At 59.9% G+C, this 15,674-nt stretch overlaps 1 protein-coding gene and 2 long non-coding RNA genes across 3 annotated transcripts in view; all 3 read right to left on the bottom strand.

Annotated features, from left to right (window-relative positions):
- COL7A1 (collagen type VII alpha 1 chain) overlaps positions 1-15,674 on the bottom strand; it is a 35,289-nt gene that overhangs the window by 1,863 nt on the left and 17,752 nt on the right. The window contains 49 exon segments of the mRNA XM_017867950.1: positions 3,208-3,256; positions 3,441-3,494; positions 3,591-3,668; positions 3,843-3,959; positions 4,064-4,126; positions 4,500-4,562; positions 4,636-4,689; positions 4,764-4,817; positions 5,016-5,096; positions 5,448-5,483; positions 5,730-5,801; positions 6,325-6,396; positions 6,537-6,593; positions 6,670-6,705; positions 6,824-6,859; positions 7,078-7,122; positions 7,219-7,278; positions 7,409-7,444; positions 7,585-7,656; positions 7,805-7,912; positions 8,052-8,111; positions 8,194-8,229; positions 8,965-9,009; positions 9,091-9,135; positions 9,340-9,381; positions 9,462-9,497; positions 9,628-9,696; positions 9,831-9,911; positions 9,990-10,025; positions 10,142-10,204; positions 10,284-10,316; positions 10,481-10,525; positions 10,658-10,693; positions 10,821-10,856; positions 11,206-11,250; positions 11,433-11,495; positions 11,622-11,666; positions 11,742-11,810; positions 12,009-12,071; positions 12,152-12,187; positions 12,283-12,483; positions 12,566-12,688; positions 12,806-12,841; positions 13,188-13,235; positions 13,339-13,374; positions 13,462-13,497; positions 13,616-13,711; positions 13,823-13,858; positions 13,931-13,966. Coding sequence (XP_017723439.1) covers positions 3,208-3,256; positions 3,441-3,494; positions 3,591-3,668; positions 3,843-3,959; positions 4,064-4,126; positions 4,500-4,562; positions 4,636-4,689; positions 4,764-4,817; positions 5,016-5,096; positions 5,448-5,483; positions 5,730-5,801; positions 6,325-6,396; positions 6,537-6,593; positions 6,670-6,705; positions 6,824-6,859; positions 7,078-7,122; positions 7,219-7,278; positions 7,409-7,444; positions 7,585-7,656; positions 7,805-7,912; positions 8,052-8,111; positions 8,194-8,229; positions 8,965-9,009; positions 9,091-9,135; positions 9,340-9,381; positions 9,462-9,497; positions 9,628-9,696; positions 9,831-9,911; positions 9,990-10,025; positions 10,142-10,204; positions 10,284-10,316; positions 10,481-10,525; positions 10,658-10,693; positions 10,821-10,856; positions 11,206-11,250; positions 11,433-11,495; positions 11,622-11,666; positions 11,742-11,810; positions 12,009-12,071; positions 12,152-12,187; positions 12,283-12,483; positions 12,566-12,688; positions 12,806-12,841; positions 13,188-13,235; positions 13,339-13,374; positions 13,462-13,497; positions 13,616-13,711; positions 13,823-13,858; positions 13,931-13,966 — 2,875 coding nt within the window.
- LOC108527021 (uncharacterized) lies at positions 815-1,404 on the bottom strand. The gene is made up of 3 exons (XR_001884663.1): positions 1,369-1,404; positions 936-998; positions 815-831 (listed from the first exon to the last, which is right to left on the bottom strand). It is a non-coding gene; the product is annotated as an uncharacterized LOC108527021 (long non-coding RNA).
- On the bottom strand, positions 1,539-2,350 carry LOC108527020 (uncharacterized). The gene is made up of 4 exons (XR_001884662.1): positions 2,311-2,350; positions 1,879-1,959; positions 1,627-1,680; positions 1,539-1,553 (listed from the first exon to the last, which is right to left on the bottom strand). It is a non-coding gene; the product is annotated as an uncharacterized LOC108527020 (long non-coding RNA).

Raw genomic sequence — 15,674 nt, 5'->3', positions numbered from 1 at the left:
TGCCCTGTAAGTTCTAGGGGCCTGCCTGCCCTTGCCTAGGGTGCTGGCACGGAGCGGGAGACTGCAGGCTGGGCACCACTCACCACAGTGCTGACTCATCTCCTGGCGCACAAAGCCCCGGATGTCATCCTCCTGGGAGCAGAAGACCAAGGGGACCATGAAGAACCCATGGCTCACAGGAAGGACATAGGGCACATAATGCAGGGACCATGGAGAGACTGCATGGAGCCAGGGCCCAGGGGTCAGAGTGCTGGGTGAGGGAGGCAGGGCCCCGGCCCCCCCAGGCCCACCCAGGCCCATCCAGGCCCACGCTCACCGTCAGTGCAGCTTCTCCCTTCTCGCCTCGGAGGCCAGCAGGCCCTGGCCGCCCCTATGTACAACAGATGGGACCAGGCTGTGACCTCTGATCTCAGGGACAACAGAGGTCACCCCGATCTCTGACCCAAGCCCAGGAATCCCAACTCACCTGCTCCCCTCTCTCGCCAGGGGCTCCAGGGGCCCCAGGAGCCCCACCACTCTCTCTCCAGGGGACCTCGCTCACCCTGTCAGACACAGGGACCAAATGAGCAGGGTCAGAGGCAGTAGGGATCAGGAGTCAGGCAGGTTGGGGTCACAGTTTCAAAGGTTTGGGCAGGCAGGCTGGAGGATGATTATGAGGTTGGAAGGGTAGGGAAGGTTAGGGAAGGGGTCAGGAGTCAGAGCTGGTGCCCCTTACCTTCTGGCCCTGAAGTCCTTCAGGGCCTCTGGGACCAACACTGCCAGGTGGCCCCGGGGAACCAGCAGAGCCATCACTGCCCCTGGGGCCTGGGAAGCCCCAATTCCTGGGGTTCCCTGGGGAGATATAGGACAGAGTCAGTAACCAGAGGCCCCAAAGATGGACCCTCTCCCAAAGGGCACGCTTCCCGCAATTCACCATGACCATGGCCTCAACTCACCCGCTCCCCTTTCTCGCCCTGGTCACCCTTGGGGCCTGGCTGCCCATCAAAGCCTCGGTCACCCTGGGAACAGAAGAAGCATGAAAGACCTTCTGCCCTGATCTCCCTCAGCTCTGGACCCTCCCTGAACTCCCATGCGCTCCCTGACCTAATGCCCAAACTTTCTGTAACCCGAGCACCTGTGAGCCAACCAGATGTGATCCCCATGACTCCAACTCCACTATAGCCCCGCCCTGATACACATGCCCCTCCACCTCCCATGCTTTCATCCTAACTCCACTGTGACCCCAACCCACCTTGACACCTCAAGACTAGCCCCACTTCAGTCCCAACCCTCCACAACTTTCCTTGTCCCTACACCCCATGACTTGATTTTGAGCTTCCCTGCCCCATCCTGACTCCCTGTCATGTCCACTGTCCACAGACCCTGTACCTTGGGACCGATCAGGCCCTCCTTGCCAGGGGCCCCGACTGGCCCGGCACACCAGGCTCCCCTGGAGAAAAAAAGACATGAGCTTGACCCCGTCTGCCCATGGCCCCTCATTCTGAGCGTGCCCACACTCACCATCTCTCCTTTGTGTCCTGCCAGCCCGGGGCGGCCTGGGGACCAGCTTCTCCCTGCAGGCATCAGGCAGTGGGGTCAGCCTTAGGCCCCAGGCCCCATAGCCCCCCAGCCCCATCCCCTCTGCACCTTGTCTCCCTTCTCTCCATCAACGCCACAGGCTCCCTTCACTCCCCGTTCACCCTGAGGGAGAAAAGCAGGTGAAGAAGTGATTCCCAGACGCCTCACTCTGTGATCCCCTTCGCCCTAAAACCAACTCTCCAAACAGGCCTCAGGTACTCCAACCTCTGACCCAGCATCCTAACATCTGACCCCAGGCCACTCGCCCTTCAACATTAGGCCTTCTTGACCAGAAAAAAAAAAATCTTGTTTCTTTCCTACCTTGAGGCCCCGGGGACCCATGAAGCCAACATCTCCTTTTCCTCCTCGGATGCCAGGCACTCCATCCTTTCCTGGGGAGCCCTAGCAGACAGAGGGTCCATGTGAGGTCAGAGGAGGTTAGTGAGGGACCAAAGAGAATTGCCCTGGATAGTGGGCAGGGAACTCCATGGGGTGGGAGTCACCTCTGGAGGCCGGAGCCACTGGGGCTTGCCATGGGGACAAGGGTCACCACAGGCAGGGGATAAGGGTCACCATCAGCAGGGGACACCATCATAGGTGGCTACTGTGGAGGTGGGGGACCCTGGGCAACATGAGGACACCATGAGAGCACTGGGTCACTGTAAGTTCAAAAGCTGCCACATTGGTGGGACCACCACGGTGACGGGGGCCCTCTGGGGACAGGAGGCCCCTGTGGGAGCAGGGGCATCTTACCGGGTCACCAGGGATCCCTGCTGCACCAGGTTGACCCTGTGAGAAACACAGATGGGGGAGCCCTTCAGGGGGACTGTCCCCAACGCTGGCCCATCCGCTGCATGTGTGGCCACTCAGATGCTCAGTGGCCGGGGCCCAGGCCACACACAGATCCCAGGTGAACACACATGGGGTCAGCAGCGAGGGAGCCAGAACCCCCAGCACTCAGAGGACCCCCAGGATATGTGTGTGTGTGATGCTGGCTCTGGACCTGGGCCTGGGCCTGGGCCTGGGGCAAGACTTGCCTGGGGTCCTGGGAGCCCACGCAGTCCTGGCGACCCAGCCGAGCCCTTGTCACCAGGCTCTCCCTTGCTGCCCTGTGGGAGTGACCAGGAGAGGGATACAATCAGGACCAGACCAGGCTGGGGGCTTAGAATACAATGAGCCCGCCAGCTGGGGCAGAGCTTGAGTCACTCATGACCGGCCCCAGCGGNGCAGGCCAGACACAGAAACAGGCAGGCCAGACACAGAAACAGGCAGGCCAGACACAGAAACAGGCAGGCGGTGCAGACAGAGATGGGAAGAGACAGCTTCACTCTGATGCCCCTCAGGGTCGTCATAGTCCCATCGGGTCCAGGTCAGGCCCAAGGGGACCAGCTCTGGCTCCCACCATCATCCTGCTCCCCATACAGCCAAGCTGGACATCCGAGAACATTGCCTGGCAATCCTCATCTGCCTGTGTGTCTCCCTCCACTGGGGACACGTGTCATGTGTCAGTACTGAAGCACATGTGTCCTTCTGTGTATCCATCCATCCCCCCATTTTCTTAACTGCTTGCCCTGTAAGTTCTAGGGGCCTGCCTGCCCTTGCCTAGGGTGCTGGCACGGAGCGGGAGACTGCAGGCTGGGCACCACTCACCACAGTGCTGACTCATCTCCTGGCGCACAAAGCCCCGGATGTCATCCTCCTGGGAGCAGAAGACCAAGGGGACCATGAAGAACCCATGGCTCACAGGAAGGACATAGGGCACATAATGCAGGGACCATGGAGAGACTGCATGGAGCCAGGGCCCAGGGGTCAGAGTGCTGGGTGAGGGAGGCAGGGCCCCGGCCCCCCCAGGCCCACCCAGGCCCATCCAGGCCCACGCTCACCGTCAGTGCAGCTTCTCCCTTCTCGCCTCGGAGGCCAGCAGGCCCTGGCCGCCCCTATGTACAACAGATGGGACCAGGCTGTGACCTCTGATCTCAGGGACAACAGAGGTCACCCCGATCTCTGACCCAAGCCCAGGAATCCCAACTCACCTGCTCCCCTCTCTCGCCAGGGGCTCCAGGGGCCCCAGGAGCCCCCACCACTCTCTCTCCAGGGGGACCTCGCTCACCCTGTCAGACACAGGGACCAAATGAGCAGGGTCAGAGGCAGTAGGGATCAGGAGTCAGGCAGGTTGGGGGTCACAGTTTCAAAGGTTTGGGCAGGCAGGCTGGAGGATGATTATGAGGTTGGAAGGGTAGGGAAGGTTAGGGAAGGGGTCAGGAGTCAGAGCTGGTGCCCCTTACCTTCTGGCCCTGAAGTCCTTCAGGGCCTCTGGGACCAACACTGCCAGGTGGCCCCGGGGAACCAGCAGAGCCATCACTGCCCCTGGGGCCTGGGAAGCCCCCAATTCCTGGGGTTCCCTGGGGAGATATAGGACAGAGTCAGTAACCAGAGGCCCCAAAGATGGACCCTCTCCCAAAGGGCACGCTTCCCGCAATTCACCATGACCATGGCCTCAACTCACCCGCTCCCCTTTCTCGCCCTGGTCACCCTTGGGGCCTGGCTGCCCATCAAAGCCTCGGTCACCCTGGGAACAGAAGAAGCATGAAAGACCTTCTGCCCTGATCTCCCTCAGCTCTGGACCCTCCCTGAACTCCCATGCGCTCCCTGACCTAATGCCCAAACTTTCTGTAACCCGAGCACCTGTGAGCCAACCAGATGTGATCCCCATGACTCCAACTCCACTATAGCCCCCGCCCTGATACACATGCCCCCTCCACCTCCCATGCTTTCATCCTAACTCCACTGTGACCCCAACCCACCTTGACACCTCAAGACTAGCCCCACTTCAGTCCCAACCCTCCACAACTTTCCTTGTCCCTACACCCCCATGACTTGATTTTGAGCTTCCCTGCCCCATCCTGACTCCCTGTCATGTCCACTGTCCACAGACCCTGTACCTTGGGACCGATCAGGCCCTCCTTGCCAGGGGCCCCCGACTGGCCCGGCACACCAGGCTCCCCCTGGAGAAAAAAAGACATGAGCTTGACCCCCGTCTGCCCATGGCCCCCTCATTCTGAGCGTGCCCACACTCACCATCTCTCCTTTGTGTCCTGCCAGCCCGGGGCGGCCTGGGGGACCAGCTTCTCCCTGCAGGCATCAGGCAGTGGGGTCAGCCTTAGGCCCCAGGCCCCATAGCCCCCCAGCCCCCATCCCCTCTGCACCTTGTCTCCCTTCTCTCCATCAACGCCACAGGCTCCCTTCACTCCCCGTTCACCCTGAGGGAGAAAAGCAGGTGAAGAAGTGATTCCCAGACGCCTCACTCTGTGATCCCCTTCGCCCTAAAACCAACTCTCCAAACAGGCCTCAGGTACTCCAACCTCTGACCCAGCATCCTAACATCTGACCCCAGGCCACTCGCCCTTCAACATTAGGCCTTCTTGACCAGAAAAAAAAAAATCTTGTTTCTTTCCTACCTTGAGGCCCCGGGGACCCATGAAGCCAACATCTCCTTTTCCTCCTCGGATGCCAGGCACTCCATCCTTTCCTGGGGAGCCCTAGCAGACAGAGGGTCCATGTGAGGTCAGAGGAGGTTAGTGAGGGACCAAAGAGAATTGCCCTGGATAGTGGGCAGGGAACTCCATGGGGTGGGAGTCACCTCTGGAGGCCGGAGCCACTGGGGCTTGCCATGGGGACAAGGGTCACCACAGGCAGGGGATAAGGGTCACCATCAGCAGGGGACACCATCATAGGTGGCTACTGTGGAGGTGGGGGACCCTGGGCAACATGAGGACACCATGAGAGCACTGGGTCACTGTAAGTTCAAAAGCTGCCACATTGGTGGGACCACCACGGTGACGGGGGCCCTCTGGGGACAGGAGGCCCCTGTGGGAGCAGGGGCATCTTACCGGGTCACCAGGGATCCCTGCTGCACCAGGTTGACCCTGTGAGAAACACAGATGGGGGAGCCCTTCAGGGGGACTGTCCCCAACGCTGGCCCATCCGCTGCATGTGTGGCCACTCAGATGCTCAGTGGCCGGGGCCCAGGCCACACACAGATCCCAGGTGAACACACATGGGGTCAGCAGCGAGGGAGCCAGAACCCCAGCACTCAGAGGACCCCAGGATATGTGTGTGTGTGATGCTGGCTCTGGACCTGGGCCTGGGCCTGGGCCTGGGGCAAGACTTGCCTGGGGTCCTGGGAGCCCACGCAGTCCTGGCGACCCAGCCGAGCCCTTGTCACCAGGCTCTCCCTTGCTGCCCTGTGGGAGTGACCAGGAGAGGGATACAATCAGGACCAGACCAGGCTGGGGGCTTAGAATACAATGAGCCCGCCAGCTGGGGCAGAGCTTGAGTCACTCATGACCGGCCCCAGCGGCACGCCCCTCCCAGCCCATGCCATAGCAGGGTGGAGCTGGGGGCTGTAGTCCCCAGACTGGCTCATTTCTCACCCCAAGGACTCCAGACTCTTGCCCCTCCCTCTTATCACTGGGTTCCTCATCCCATCTGAAGCACCTTCTTCAGATGAGGACACCCGAGGAGCCCCCTTCCTGTCCCTATAGGGCCCCTCATAGAGCCAGTGCACAGAGCTTTCCTAACCTCACACCAAAGCCTTGAGCCCTCCCTAGATCCCCTCCTCTCAGTCACTCCATAGTCAGCCACAGAACCCCTTCCCCCTGAACCCCAGAAAGTCCCCTTCTGTCCTCCCCTCCTGCCCTCACAGACGCTGTGGAACCCCCATAGCCACAGGACCCCACAGACAGTATACCACCCCCTTCCCCGTACCTTGTCACCAGGGTCCCCACTGTCTCCCCGAGGTCCTTTGTCACCATCCAAGCCCCGAGGCCCTCGTTCGCCCTGGGTTGGGTAAGAAGTCATGGTAAGGGGCTGAAGGTCCCTCACCCTCTGAGGGTTTGAGCTCTCAGATGCCCTGGGCCAGCCCCATGGGGTCCCTCTCGCACCCAGGGAAGACCCAGTCTGCATGTGGGCCCACTCACCATGTCCCCCTTGGCACCCCGTGGCCCTGGAGGCCCCAGGATCACAGCGGAGTCTCCCTGAGGGGGCAGGGAGGAGTCAGAGGAGTCAGGAGCACACTGGCCCCTGCCCTGCCCTCCCCATGCCCACACTCACCTTGTCGCCCTTTAGTCCTGCAGTCCCAACATCACCCTATTGGGAGAAAGAGTGTGAGTCCCACCCAAACTGGGGAGGCCCCGGGCCTGAATTCTAATATCATGCAAGATCCACTCACCCATCCCACTCACACCAGGCTTCCCCACATTCCTACCTTCTCCCCACGCTCTCCTCTGCTGCCAGGGGGCCCCTGTGTGAGAAAAGGCGACCGTGAGCTACAGGAACTAGGGCAGTGGAGGACAGAGGAGGATCGGGGGAAGGAGGGAAACAGTGGGGACCAGACAAAGGGGACAGGGGTAGACGAGGGGGGCCACAGGGCTAGGGAGGATGGCAGAGAGTCCTGGGGCACAAAGGGCACAGGCAGGGGACTGAAGTCACAGCACTGTTACTTCCCCCAGCGGGACCCACCGTGAGTCCTCGGGGTCCCTCCTGGCCAGGGCGGCCATCTTCACCCTGGATGGTGACATTAAGTTTATGGACTCAGAGGTTAGAAATCTGAGGCAAGAGCTGGGATGAAGGGAGCTCAGCTGTGGAGTAGGACGTACGTACCCGGACGCCTGGCTCCCCACGCTCGCCTCGGGGCCCGGGCAGCCCTGCTCCAGGGTCTCCCTGGAGACCAACAGGACACCGGGGATCAGTGAGGGGAATCAGTGGGGGACACAGGATCATGGGAGGTCAGTGCAGGCTGGAGGGGGTGACGAGCGCACAAGAGATAGCCAGTAGCACTTGTCCAACCTACCTTGTCTCCTTTGAGTCCAGAGGCCCCAGGTGGTCCCTATAGGTCAGAGTGAGGTGAGGGTCCTGTGGGTCTCAAGGTGCCTCCCCCAACACCCCACAGTGTGGCCCGGCCCCCATCTTAAGTCCTCACGAGGACAAGCAATCAAACACGTGGGGCTTTAGGGCACCTCTACTCACCACTGACCCCGGTGGTCCAGGTGGCCCCAAGGGGCCTGGAACTCCTTCTCTCCCTGGGGGGCCTGCCAGACCCTACCAGAAAAATGGAGCAAGAGAGGCAGAGAGTGACTTGGAAACCCTCCTACCCTCTGCCCCCTCAAGACTGGGAATCCCCAAAGCAGGGCCCTCTCCTCCCACCACAGATTCACCAAGCCCCTACATGCTGTTTCCAGTCCCTCACCCGCTCTCCGCTAGGGCCTGGCTGACCCATCTCTCCTCGAGGGCCTGTCTGACCCGGGAACCCAACAACACCAGGAGCACCAGGGGGGCCAGGGAGGCCCAGATCTCCCTGAAATCAACACAGCAAAGGGAGGGAATGGTCAATGCAGGACCCCTCCCAGGACTCTCATCAGAACTCCCTCTTCCTCCTACCTCCAGCGGCCGCCCGGCCCGCTGCCCCCACAACTGGTGATGGGGCATTGACTTACCTTCACACCTGGAGGGCCAGGCAGCCCGGGGGAGCCTGGGACCCCAACTCCTGGGTCACCCTTTGAGGAAAAGAGGCATCAGATCAAGCTCATGGAGTCTCAGGACCAGGACCCAAGCAGGGACCCTTCTGGGTACACATACCTTGAAACCTTTGGGTCCTGGAGCCCCTTTCTGACCCTAAAAAACCCAGCAAACAGCATTTGAGAGGGTAGGAACATGAGCACAGAGTTCAGACATGACCCAAAATATTCCCAGGGGAGCTCAGATGTGACCATGAACACATGGGAACTCAGACATGCGACCAAGAATTGGCTCACAGGAGCTCAGACATGACCATGGCCTGTCTCAGGATGGCACAGACAGAGGGACACTCAGATACGATCATAGACAGGTGGGAGTTCAGGCATGGCCACAGGCACACGGAGTCCACACACGAGTGCAGACATTTGGCTCCACAGACGTGAGTGCGGACACACGGGAGCTCAGAGGGGAACCCCAACACGTCCACTCCCGGGTAGAGCAGGCGTGGCCACAGGCTGAACGCTGGCAGTCAGGGGCAGGGCGCAAAGGGCGACTGCGTTAAACCACAGGACCAAGGGAGAGCGTTCACTTCACAAGAACTCAGGTGTGTCCTGGGATCTGGGAGATCAGACCAGAGCACACATGTATGTCCAGATGCGGTGAGGAACAGACCAAGGACAGGCACACAGAAGCCAAGACACGGCCCCCAGAGCTCAGAGTGTGGAAGCCAACAGCCTGTGGCTCCCTGTGCTCTAGGGAGCAGGCTCCTGGATGTTGGGACATGCAGCCTGACTCAGGGGCTCAGACATGTGCCCAGGCCCAAGAGTGACCCCTTATGCCCACCATCACCCCCTCAGGCCAGGCTCACCCTTGCCCGGGCCCCAGACTCACATCTTCCCCAGGGTCTCCGGGCTCCCCTGCACGGCCAGCTTCACCCTGCAAAGAATGGCTGGAGAGGGGTGTCTGGACTGAGCCTTCTCTGCTCAGTACTCAGGTCCCGGGGCCAGCCCACCTCACCTTCTCGCCTCGCGGCCCTGGCAGTCCTCGGTCACCTTTGGCTCCCTGTTGACAGAGGTCAGGAGGCAACACAGGCATCAGTCACAGACGAGACTCCGGAGGGAGGCATGAGGCCAGGGCTCAAATATGGGGTCTACTATGAAAGCTGAGGGTCATGAGGGTGGGTAAACTATGGGTCAAAGGCCAGAAGTTGGGCCACTGGAGAGACAGGACCCCCAGAACTTCTGCTGTCAGAAGTTCCCTACTCACCGGCTCACCCATCAGGTCTCCAGCAAGGCCTCCAGGGGCTCCCTGGTAAGGGGGAGGGGTCAGTGGGATTCCTCGGCCCCCACCAGTTGACCCCTCCTCGCTGGCAGCCCCTACACACTCACCTTCTCTCCCTTTGCTCCAGGGAGCCCGACCACAGCCTGTGGGGAATGCTAGTGAGTTTCCTTCTCCTCCCCGCCCCCACCCTGCCACCCCCATGCATTTGGAAACAGGCTTGTGGGCGAGGCAGAGGAGTTACTGCAGGGGGTGGAAGTCAGGGTCAAAGATCACCTGTCCAGGGGCCCCCGTGGGGCCAGGTTCTCCTTTAGGTCCGACAGGGCCGGGCAGACCTGGTGACCCCTATGGCAGAGCAGCGGGAGGAACTCAGCGTCTCCACTACCACCCCTGCTGCCCCACTCCTCATATTTCAAGCTCACAGCGGGGCACCACACCCCACAGCAGGCCCGCAGCCAGCTGCCCCCAGAACCACATACTGGCACACCAGGGCTCCCTCTGTCTCCATCTTTTCCACCGGCACCATCTCGACCTGGGGCTCCCGGCTTCCCTGTCTCCCCCTGAGAGGGAGGAGCTCTGTCAGGGCTGCCTGCTGACCCCTGACCCCTGGAGCCCAACCCTTGACCCCCAGAACTCACCACTTGTCCAGGCAAACCTGGAGACCCCTGTGGACCCTGAGGGAGAACAAGTAGGATGTCAGGGTAACAAGGGACACACGAGGACATGAGAGAACATGGGCCCCAAGGAGTGAAAACACAGTGTCCCTGCAGGGGCCACAGGGCTCACTCACCACAAGGCCCGAAGGCCCAGGGGGACCAGGAAGTCCCACAGCTCCAGTAGGTCCAGGCAGGCCCTGGAGGAAGAGAAAGTTCAGGGCAGTGCCAACCCCACCCATCTCCCTATGACCGTAACATGTGAGCTAGGCCACTCACCCGTCCTGGGGGTCCTGTCTCTCCAGGCTCCCCCTGCAAACAACCCAGAGACTGCATGAGCAGAGCCCACGTGGCCAGGGCTCCTGGAGCTCAGCCTCATTGCAGGAGATGACAGCCCAGGAGGTTGGCATACACTACCCCGGGCATGGACATGGCTCAAAGGAGCCTCCTACTCCCATCCACACACCTAGACTCACCTTCAGGCCAGAGGGTCCCTGGGGTCCTGCAGGGCCAGCAAGACCCTAGAGAAAAGGGTCAAGGGCAGGCAACAGGGCTCAGGGATTAACACAGAGAAGGCGTGGCTCATCAGTTGTGGCCAATGCCTATCCCATCCCTTCCAGACCCTCACCAGGCAGTGCTCCCTGGTCACTCACCGGGGCACCAGGTGGTCCAGGGTCTCCATGACCACCCTGTTGGGGAGAAAGAGTCTGATGAGGGGGAGTTAGCCTTGCCCCACCAGGGAAACTAAGGCAGTACTGCTCATTGGAGCAGGGCACAGGATGGGGGCAGGACAGGTGAAGGTTCTTGGGTACTCACCACTGGGCCAGGGGGTCCTCTTGGACCCTGCAGACCCTACATAGAGAGAGCACTGATGAGCCTCAATCTGGGCCTCACTTGGGCCTGTTCCCAACCTCTGGGGCTTTTACCTTGGGGGTCAATTTCCATACCTCACCCTTTCCAGTCACAGATATCACCTACCTATGGACTGCCTCTCACAGATAGCACACATGGGCCTGCACACACAAATCCACATACAACCACACACACACAGACACAGGCACACACAGACAGGCACACACAAGCAGGCACACACAGACACAGGCACACACAAACACACACACACAGACATGCACACACACAGCAGCAGCAGCACCTAGCGGAGGGTCCAGAGCCTGGGCCGGGTGCTTCAGCCACCACTCACCGGCTTCCCTTCAGGCCCAGCCACGCCACGCTCTCCTGGTAGACCCTGCAGAGAACAGGTTTCAGGCCTTAGTTTCCCAGTTCCAACTTCCCCTCCACCCACCATTCCCCCTTGACAGAGTCAGGACTCAGACAGTCCCAGGCAGTGCAGACCCCAGCCCTGCACATAGGACAACATATATGAGAGCCACCTTCTTGCACATGTGTGGCTGTTGGGCAAGGACTTACCAGGTTGCCATCCTGGCCCCTCGGTCCAGGCTCTCCCCGGTCTCCTTTGATGCCTGGCACACCCTGAAGGCAGAGTGTTGTGCCCTGAGCCCCCAGGCACTGCCACGCACCCAGGTACTTAAGCACATCACCTCTCATGTGTCCCCAGAAAGGAGGGGGACTCTATGGAAGTGTGGGGAGAGGTCTCACCCTGTCTCCTTTGGGACCTCGGTCACCATCGCTGCCCGGCTCCCCCTGTGGGGATGAGATGTCAAGTCAGTCCCTAGTGCCACGGCAGAGGGTGGCCCCGAGCTGAACCCACACACTGACCTTAGCACCCTTGAGTCCAGGGGGTCCCTGTTCTCCAGAGAGTGCAGGACCTGGCCCATCCACAGACACCTAAAAACACAAGGTCACAGGGGAGAGATGTCTCTGTCATAGAGGCATGGGCGGGTCATCACAGATCTTAGGATCACAGAGGGTTACAGGGTCAGAAATTCCAGGGTTATGTCACACAATACCATATTTCTGGGGACCAAGCTAAGGGTGGCTTCCTGGTCACCAGTCACAGGCTTAGGGCAGAGATGGGGTGATCACCTTGGGGCCAGGGGGTCCAGGGAGCCCAGGGGTTCCAGGGAGGCCAGGAGGGCCATCTCTGCCCTGCAGGAAACAAGAAAATGGGGTGGCAGCCCCAGCACAGCCTCCAGGCAGCCTGCCCCACAGAGCCCATCGCAGCCCACCTGTTCTCCACGTTCTCCTTTCTCTCCCCGTTCTCCCTGAAATGCAAATAGCGGGTGAGGCCAAGCCCATGGGGGGTCCCACCCCTCCCAACCCCTCTTCCCTTACTCTCCCGGCCAGCCCCCAGCCTCACCCTCTCTCCTGGCCTTCCTGCCTCTCCCACACCCCCAGCCCTGCCTGGGAGCCCAGGAATACCAGGCTTTCCAGGCTCCCCGGCAAGGCCGGGAGGTCCAGGGGGGCCCCTTTCCCCAAGGGCCAGGCCAGGTGGCCCCTGAGGGCCAGGGTCTCCACGGTCTCCCTTCAGCCCGCGTTCTCCAGGAAAGCCGATGGGGCCCTGCAGGAGTTGAAGAGAGAATGCTGGTTACTGTACAGCTACACTCCCACAGGGTACACCCCACTGAGCCACCTCTGCTCACCTCCTTGCCTGGGGAGCCCCGCTCGCCTGAGTCCCCCTTGGGGCCTCGACGCCGTTCGGGCACAGGCAGGAAGCTACCGGAGCTCTCATCCCAGGTCTCCACGATCTCCCGCAGGGCAGACACCTGAGGGGCAGCAAGAGGTCAGAGGAGCGGGGTGCATCGCTGCAGCGCCCATGCCTGTGGGCCCCGCTAGGCCCAGGGGCCCCCACTTGCCCCTACCCCCAGCCCCTAACAACCCACCTTGATGCCAGCAGTTTCCAGCAACCGATCCACGTTCTAGGGACAGAGGCTGGGTGAAGGGCTGCCCATGACAGAGAAGCTCCTGCCTTCTGCTCCACGCAGCTTCAGGAAAGCACCTCCACGCCCTTTTCCCCAGGCCTCTTGCCCAGAGCACCCTTTAGCACTTGGCTGAGGCATGGCTGGAGACCCCTGAGAGCCCCTTTCTGGCATGTCCCCACTGCCCAAGTTCCCTTGAGTGTGGGCTACAAGAACCCCAATGGGGCAGGGCACTGAACACACAGCACAGAACCTATGGAGCCTCGTGGCAAGGGGAAGCGGATGGTGAGGTGGCCCCCATGGGCATGCAAAACAGAATCAAGGGGACTTCCCAAGGCTGGCTCACCGGCACACTTCCAGGCTCTCCTCGCAGGCCACGCTCTCCAGGGAGGCCCTGGAAAGATGAAGACAAACTGCTAGGAACCAGCCTATGGGCGTGCATGTGCACATGTGGGTGCTGTGGCTACCTGGGCATGTGGAAAAGGTGGGGGCCTCACCTGCTCCCCTTTGGATCCAGTCTCCCCACGGTCACCCTGAAACCAAGAATGACCAGGTGAGGAAATGACTCCCACCCTCGTCAGCCCCTCATCACGCCCCCTACCCAACATCCACACACTTACCTTGGGGCCCGTGCCTCCTGGAACACCAGGAAAACCCTGGGATACGGCAGAACATAAAGGGGTCACACAGGCCTATGGCTTCCCGGGAGGGTCACCCATGAAAACATAATGGCTTCTAATGCTCTCAAGTCCCAGAATGACCCAGGACACTCACCTGGCCAGGAGGGCCCAGTGGCCCTGGGAGGCCTGGAGGGCCCTGGGGTCCAAGGATACCAGGAATGCCACGCTCACCCTTGGGGCCATCACGACCCTGTGAGGGATGCAGTCAACATCAGGACCCTGAGACCTCAGAAAAGAGTGGAGTCATATCCCCCAGGGTCAGGGTTAGGGGTCAGAGGTTGCAGAAAACTCCAACACTCACTTCTCTCCCAGGGGCACCTGAATCTCCTTTCTCTCCCTAAGGAAAACAAGGATGCTTCAGACATGGCTCCAAGCAGAGACCAGAGAGACCCCAGGTGGGGGACTTTACCTTCCTCCCGTCTTCTCCAGGGTCCCCAGGTTCTCCCTGTGGGCAGAGGACTCACATCAGCCCAAACATTCACTTGTGTCTGACAGCAAGACACTATCTTGGCAGATTTCAGATGACTGTGACTGTATTTCTGTGCCTGTAGCTCCATGGCTGTGTATATCTCGGAGCATGGCCTGTGGCCGTCTGAGTGAGCTGCTGCATGTCTAAGGGTGTGCCTGAGCAGCCCTGCTCACCCCAACAGGCAACTGCACACATGTCCTCTGTCTCTGGCTCTCTAGAGGTAGCTCCACATTCATGCATCTCTGGGTTGGTGATTGTCCACATGTCCTGGGTGTGTGCATATCCATGTGTGTCTTAGTACATGTACCCATGGGTCTGGGTGTCCTGGTCTGTTTGCACATCCTGGCCCATGTCTGCATATGGGCATGGGCTTATACATGTCTCCAAAGGCCCCCAGTGCCTTGTGTCTTGAGGCCTACATCTTGGCATCTGTCTGCAACTCGTGTATAGCTCAATGTGTATGACCATAAGCCTGTGGGTGATGATATAAAGTCATGTGCCAGCATGTCGTAGCACATGTCACAGGTCAGAGCCATCCATGTGTGTCTCACCATGTCTCAACACAGGTCCACATGCAGTCTTGGGTCCATGTCTGAGCACATGAGTCTGGGTGGAAGTGTCTGGGTGTCAACATGTCTCTAAGTGCCTCAAATGTGGCTTCACACTAGTGTGTTTGTGCCTGTTGACCTGTCTGTGGCTCTTCACCTGTGCCTATGGCTGTGGGTTATCTGGGCATGTGTCAACCCATCCTGGCACAAATTGGCCCATTCACCTAACCCCTATGTGTCTGTGAGGCTGCATGTGTGTGCATATAGAACTATTTTTCCAGGCCTGATGCGGTGGCTCACGCCTGTAAACTCAGCACTTTGGAAGGCCAAGGTGGGCGGATCACCTGAGGTTGGTTCGAGACCAGCCTGACCAACATGGAGAAACCCCGTCTCTATTAAAAATACAAGGGCCGGGCGCGGTGGCTCAAGCCTGTAATCCCAGCACTTGGGGAGGCCAAGACGGGCACAGATCATTGAGGTCAGGAGAAATTCGAGACCAATTCTGGCTAACACGGTGAGAAACCCCGTCTCATTACTAAAAAAAAAAAAAAAATACAAAAACTAGCCGGGCGAAGTGTGGGAGCCTGTAGTCCCAGCTACTGCGGGAGGCTGAGGGCAGGAGAATGGCATGAACTCGGGAGGCGGAGCTTGCAGTGGGAGCATGAGATCCGCCACTGCATCTCCAGCCTGGGCAACAGAGCGAGACTCCATCTCAAAAAACAAAAACAAAACAAAACAAAACAAAAAAAAATTAAAATAAAAAATGCGGCCGGGCGCAGTGGCTCAAGCCTGTAATCCCAGCACTTCGGGAGGCCGAGACGGGCGGATCATGAGGTCAGGAGATCGAGACCATCCTGGCTAACACAGTGAAACCTCGTCTCTACTAAAAAATACAAAAAACTAGCCGGGCGAGGTGGCGGGCGCCTGTAGTCCCAGCTACTCAGGAGGCTGAGGCAGGAGAATGGCGTAAACCCTGGAGGCGGAGCTTGCAGTGAGCTGACATCCGGCCACTGCACTACAGCCCGGGCGACAGAGCGAGACTCAGTCTCAAAAACAAAACAAAACAAAATGCCAGGCGTGGTGGTGCATGCCTGTAATCCCAGCTACTCAGGAGGCTGAGGCAGGAGAATCACTTG

This window comes from Rhinopithecus bieti, unplaced genomic scaffold (genome assembly GCF_001698545.2).
Source record: "Rhinopithecus bieti isolate Rb0 unplaced genomic scaffold, ASM169854v2 scaffold_3875, whole genome shotgun sequence".
In the NCBI taxonomy this organism is placed as follows: Eukaryota; Metazoa; Chordata; class Mammalia; order Primates; family Cercopithecidae; genus Rhinopithecus; species Rhinopithecus bieti.
Note: the sequence above shows the minus strand (reverse complement) of the source record. Positions and strands in the feature narration are given on the sequence as shown.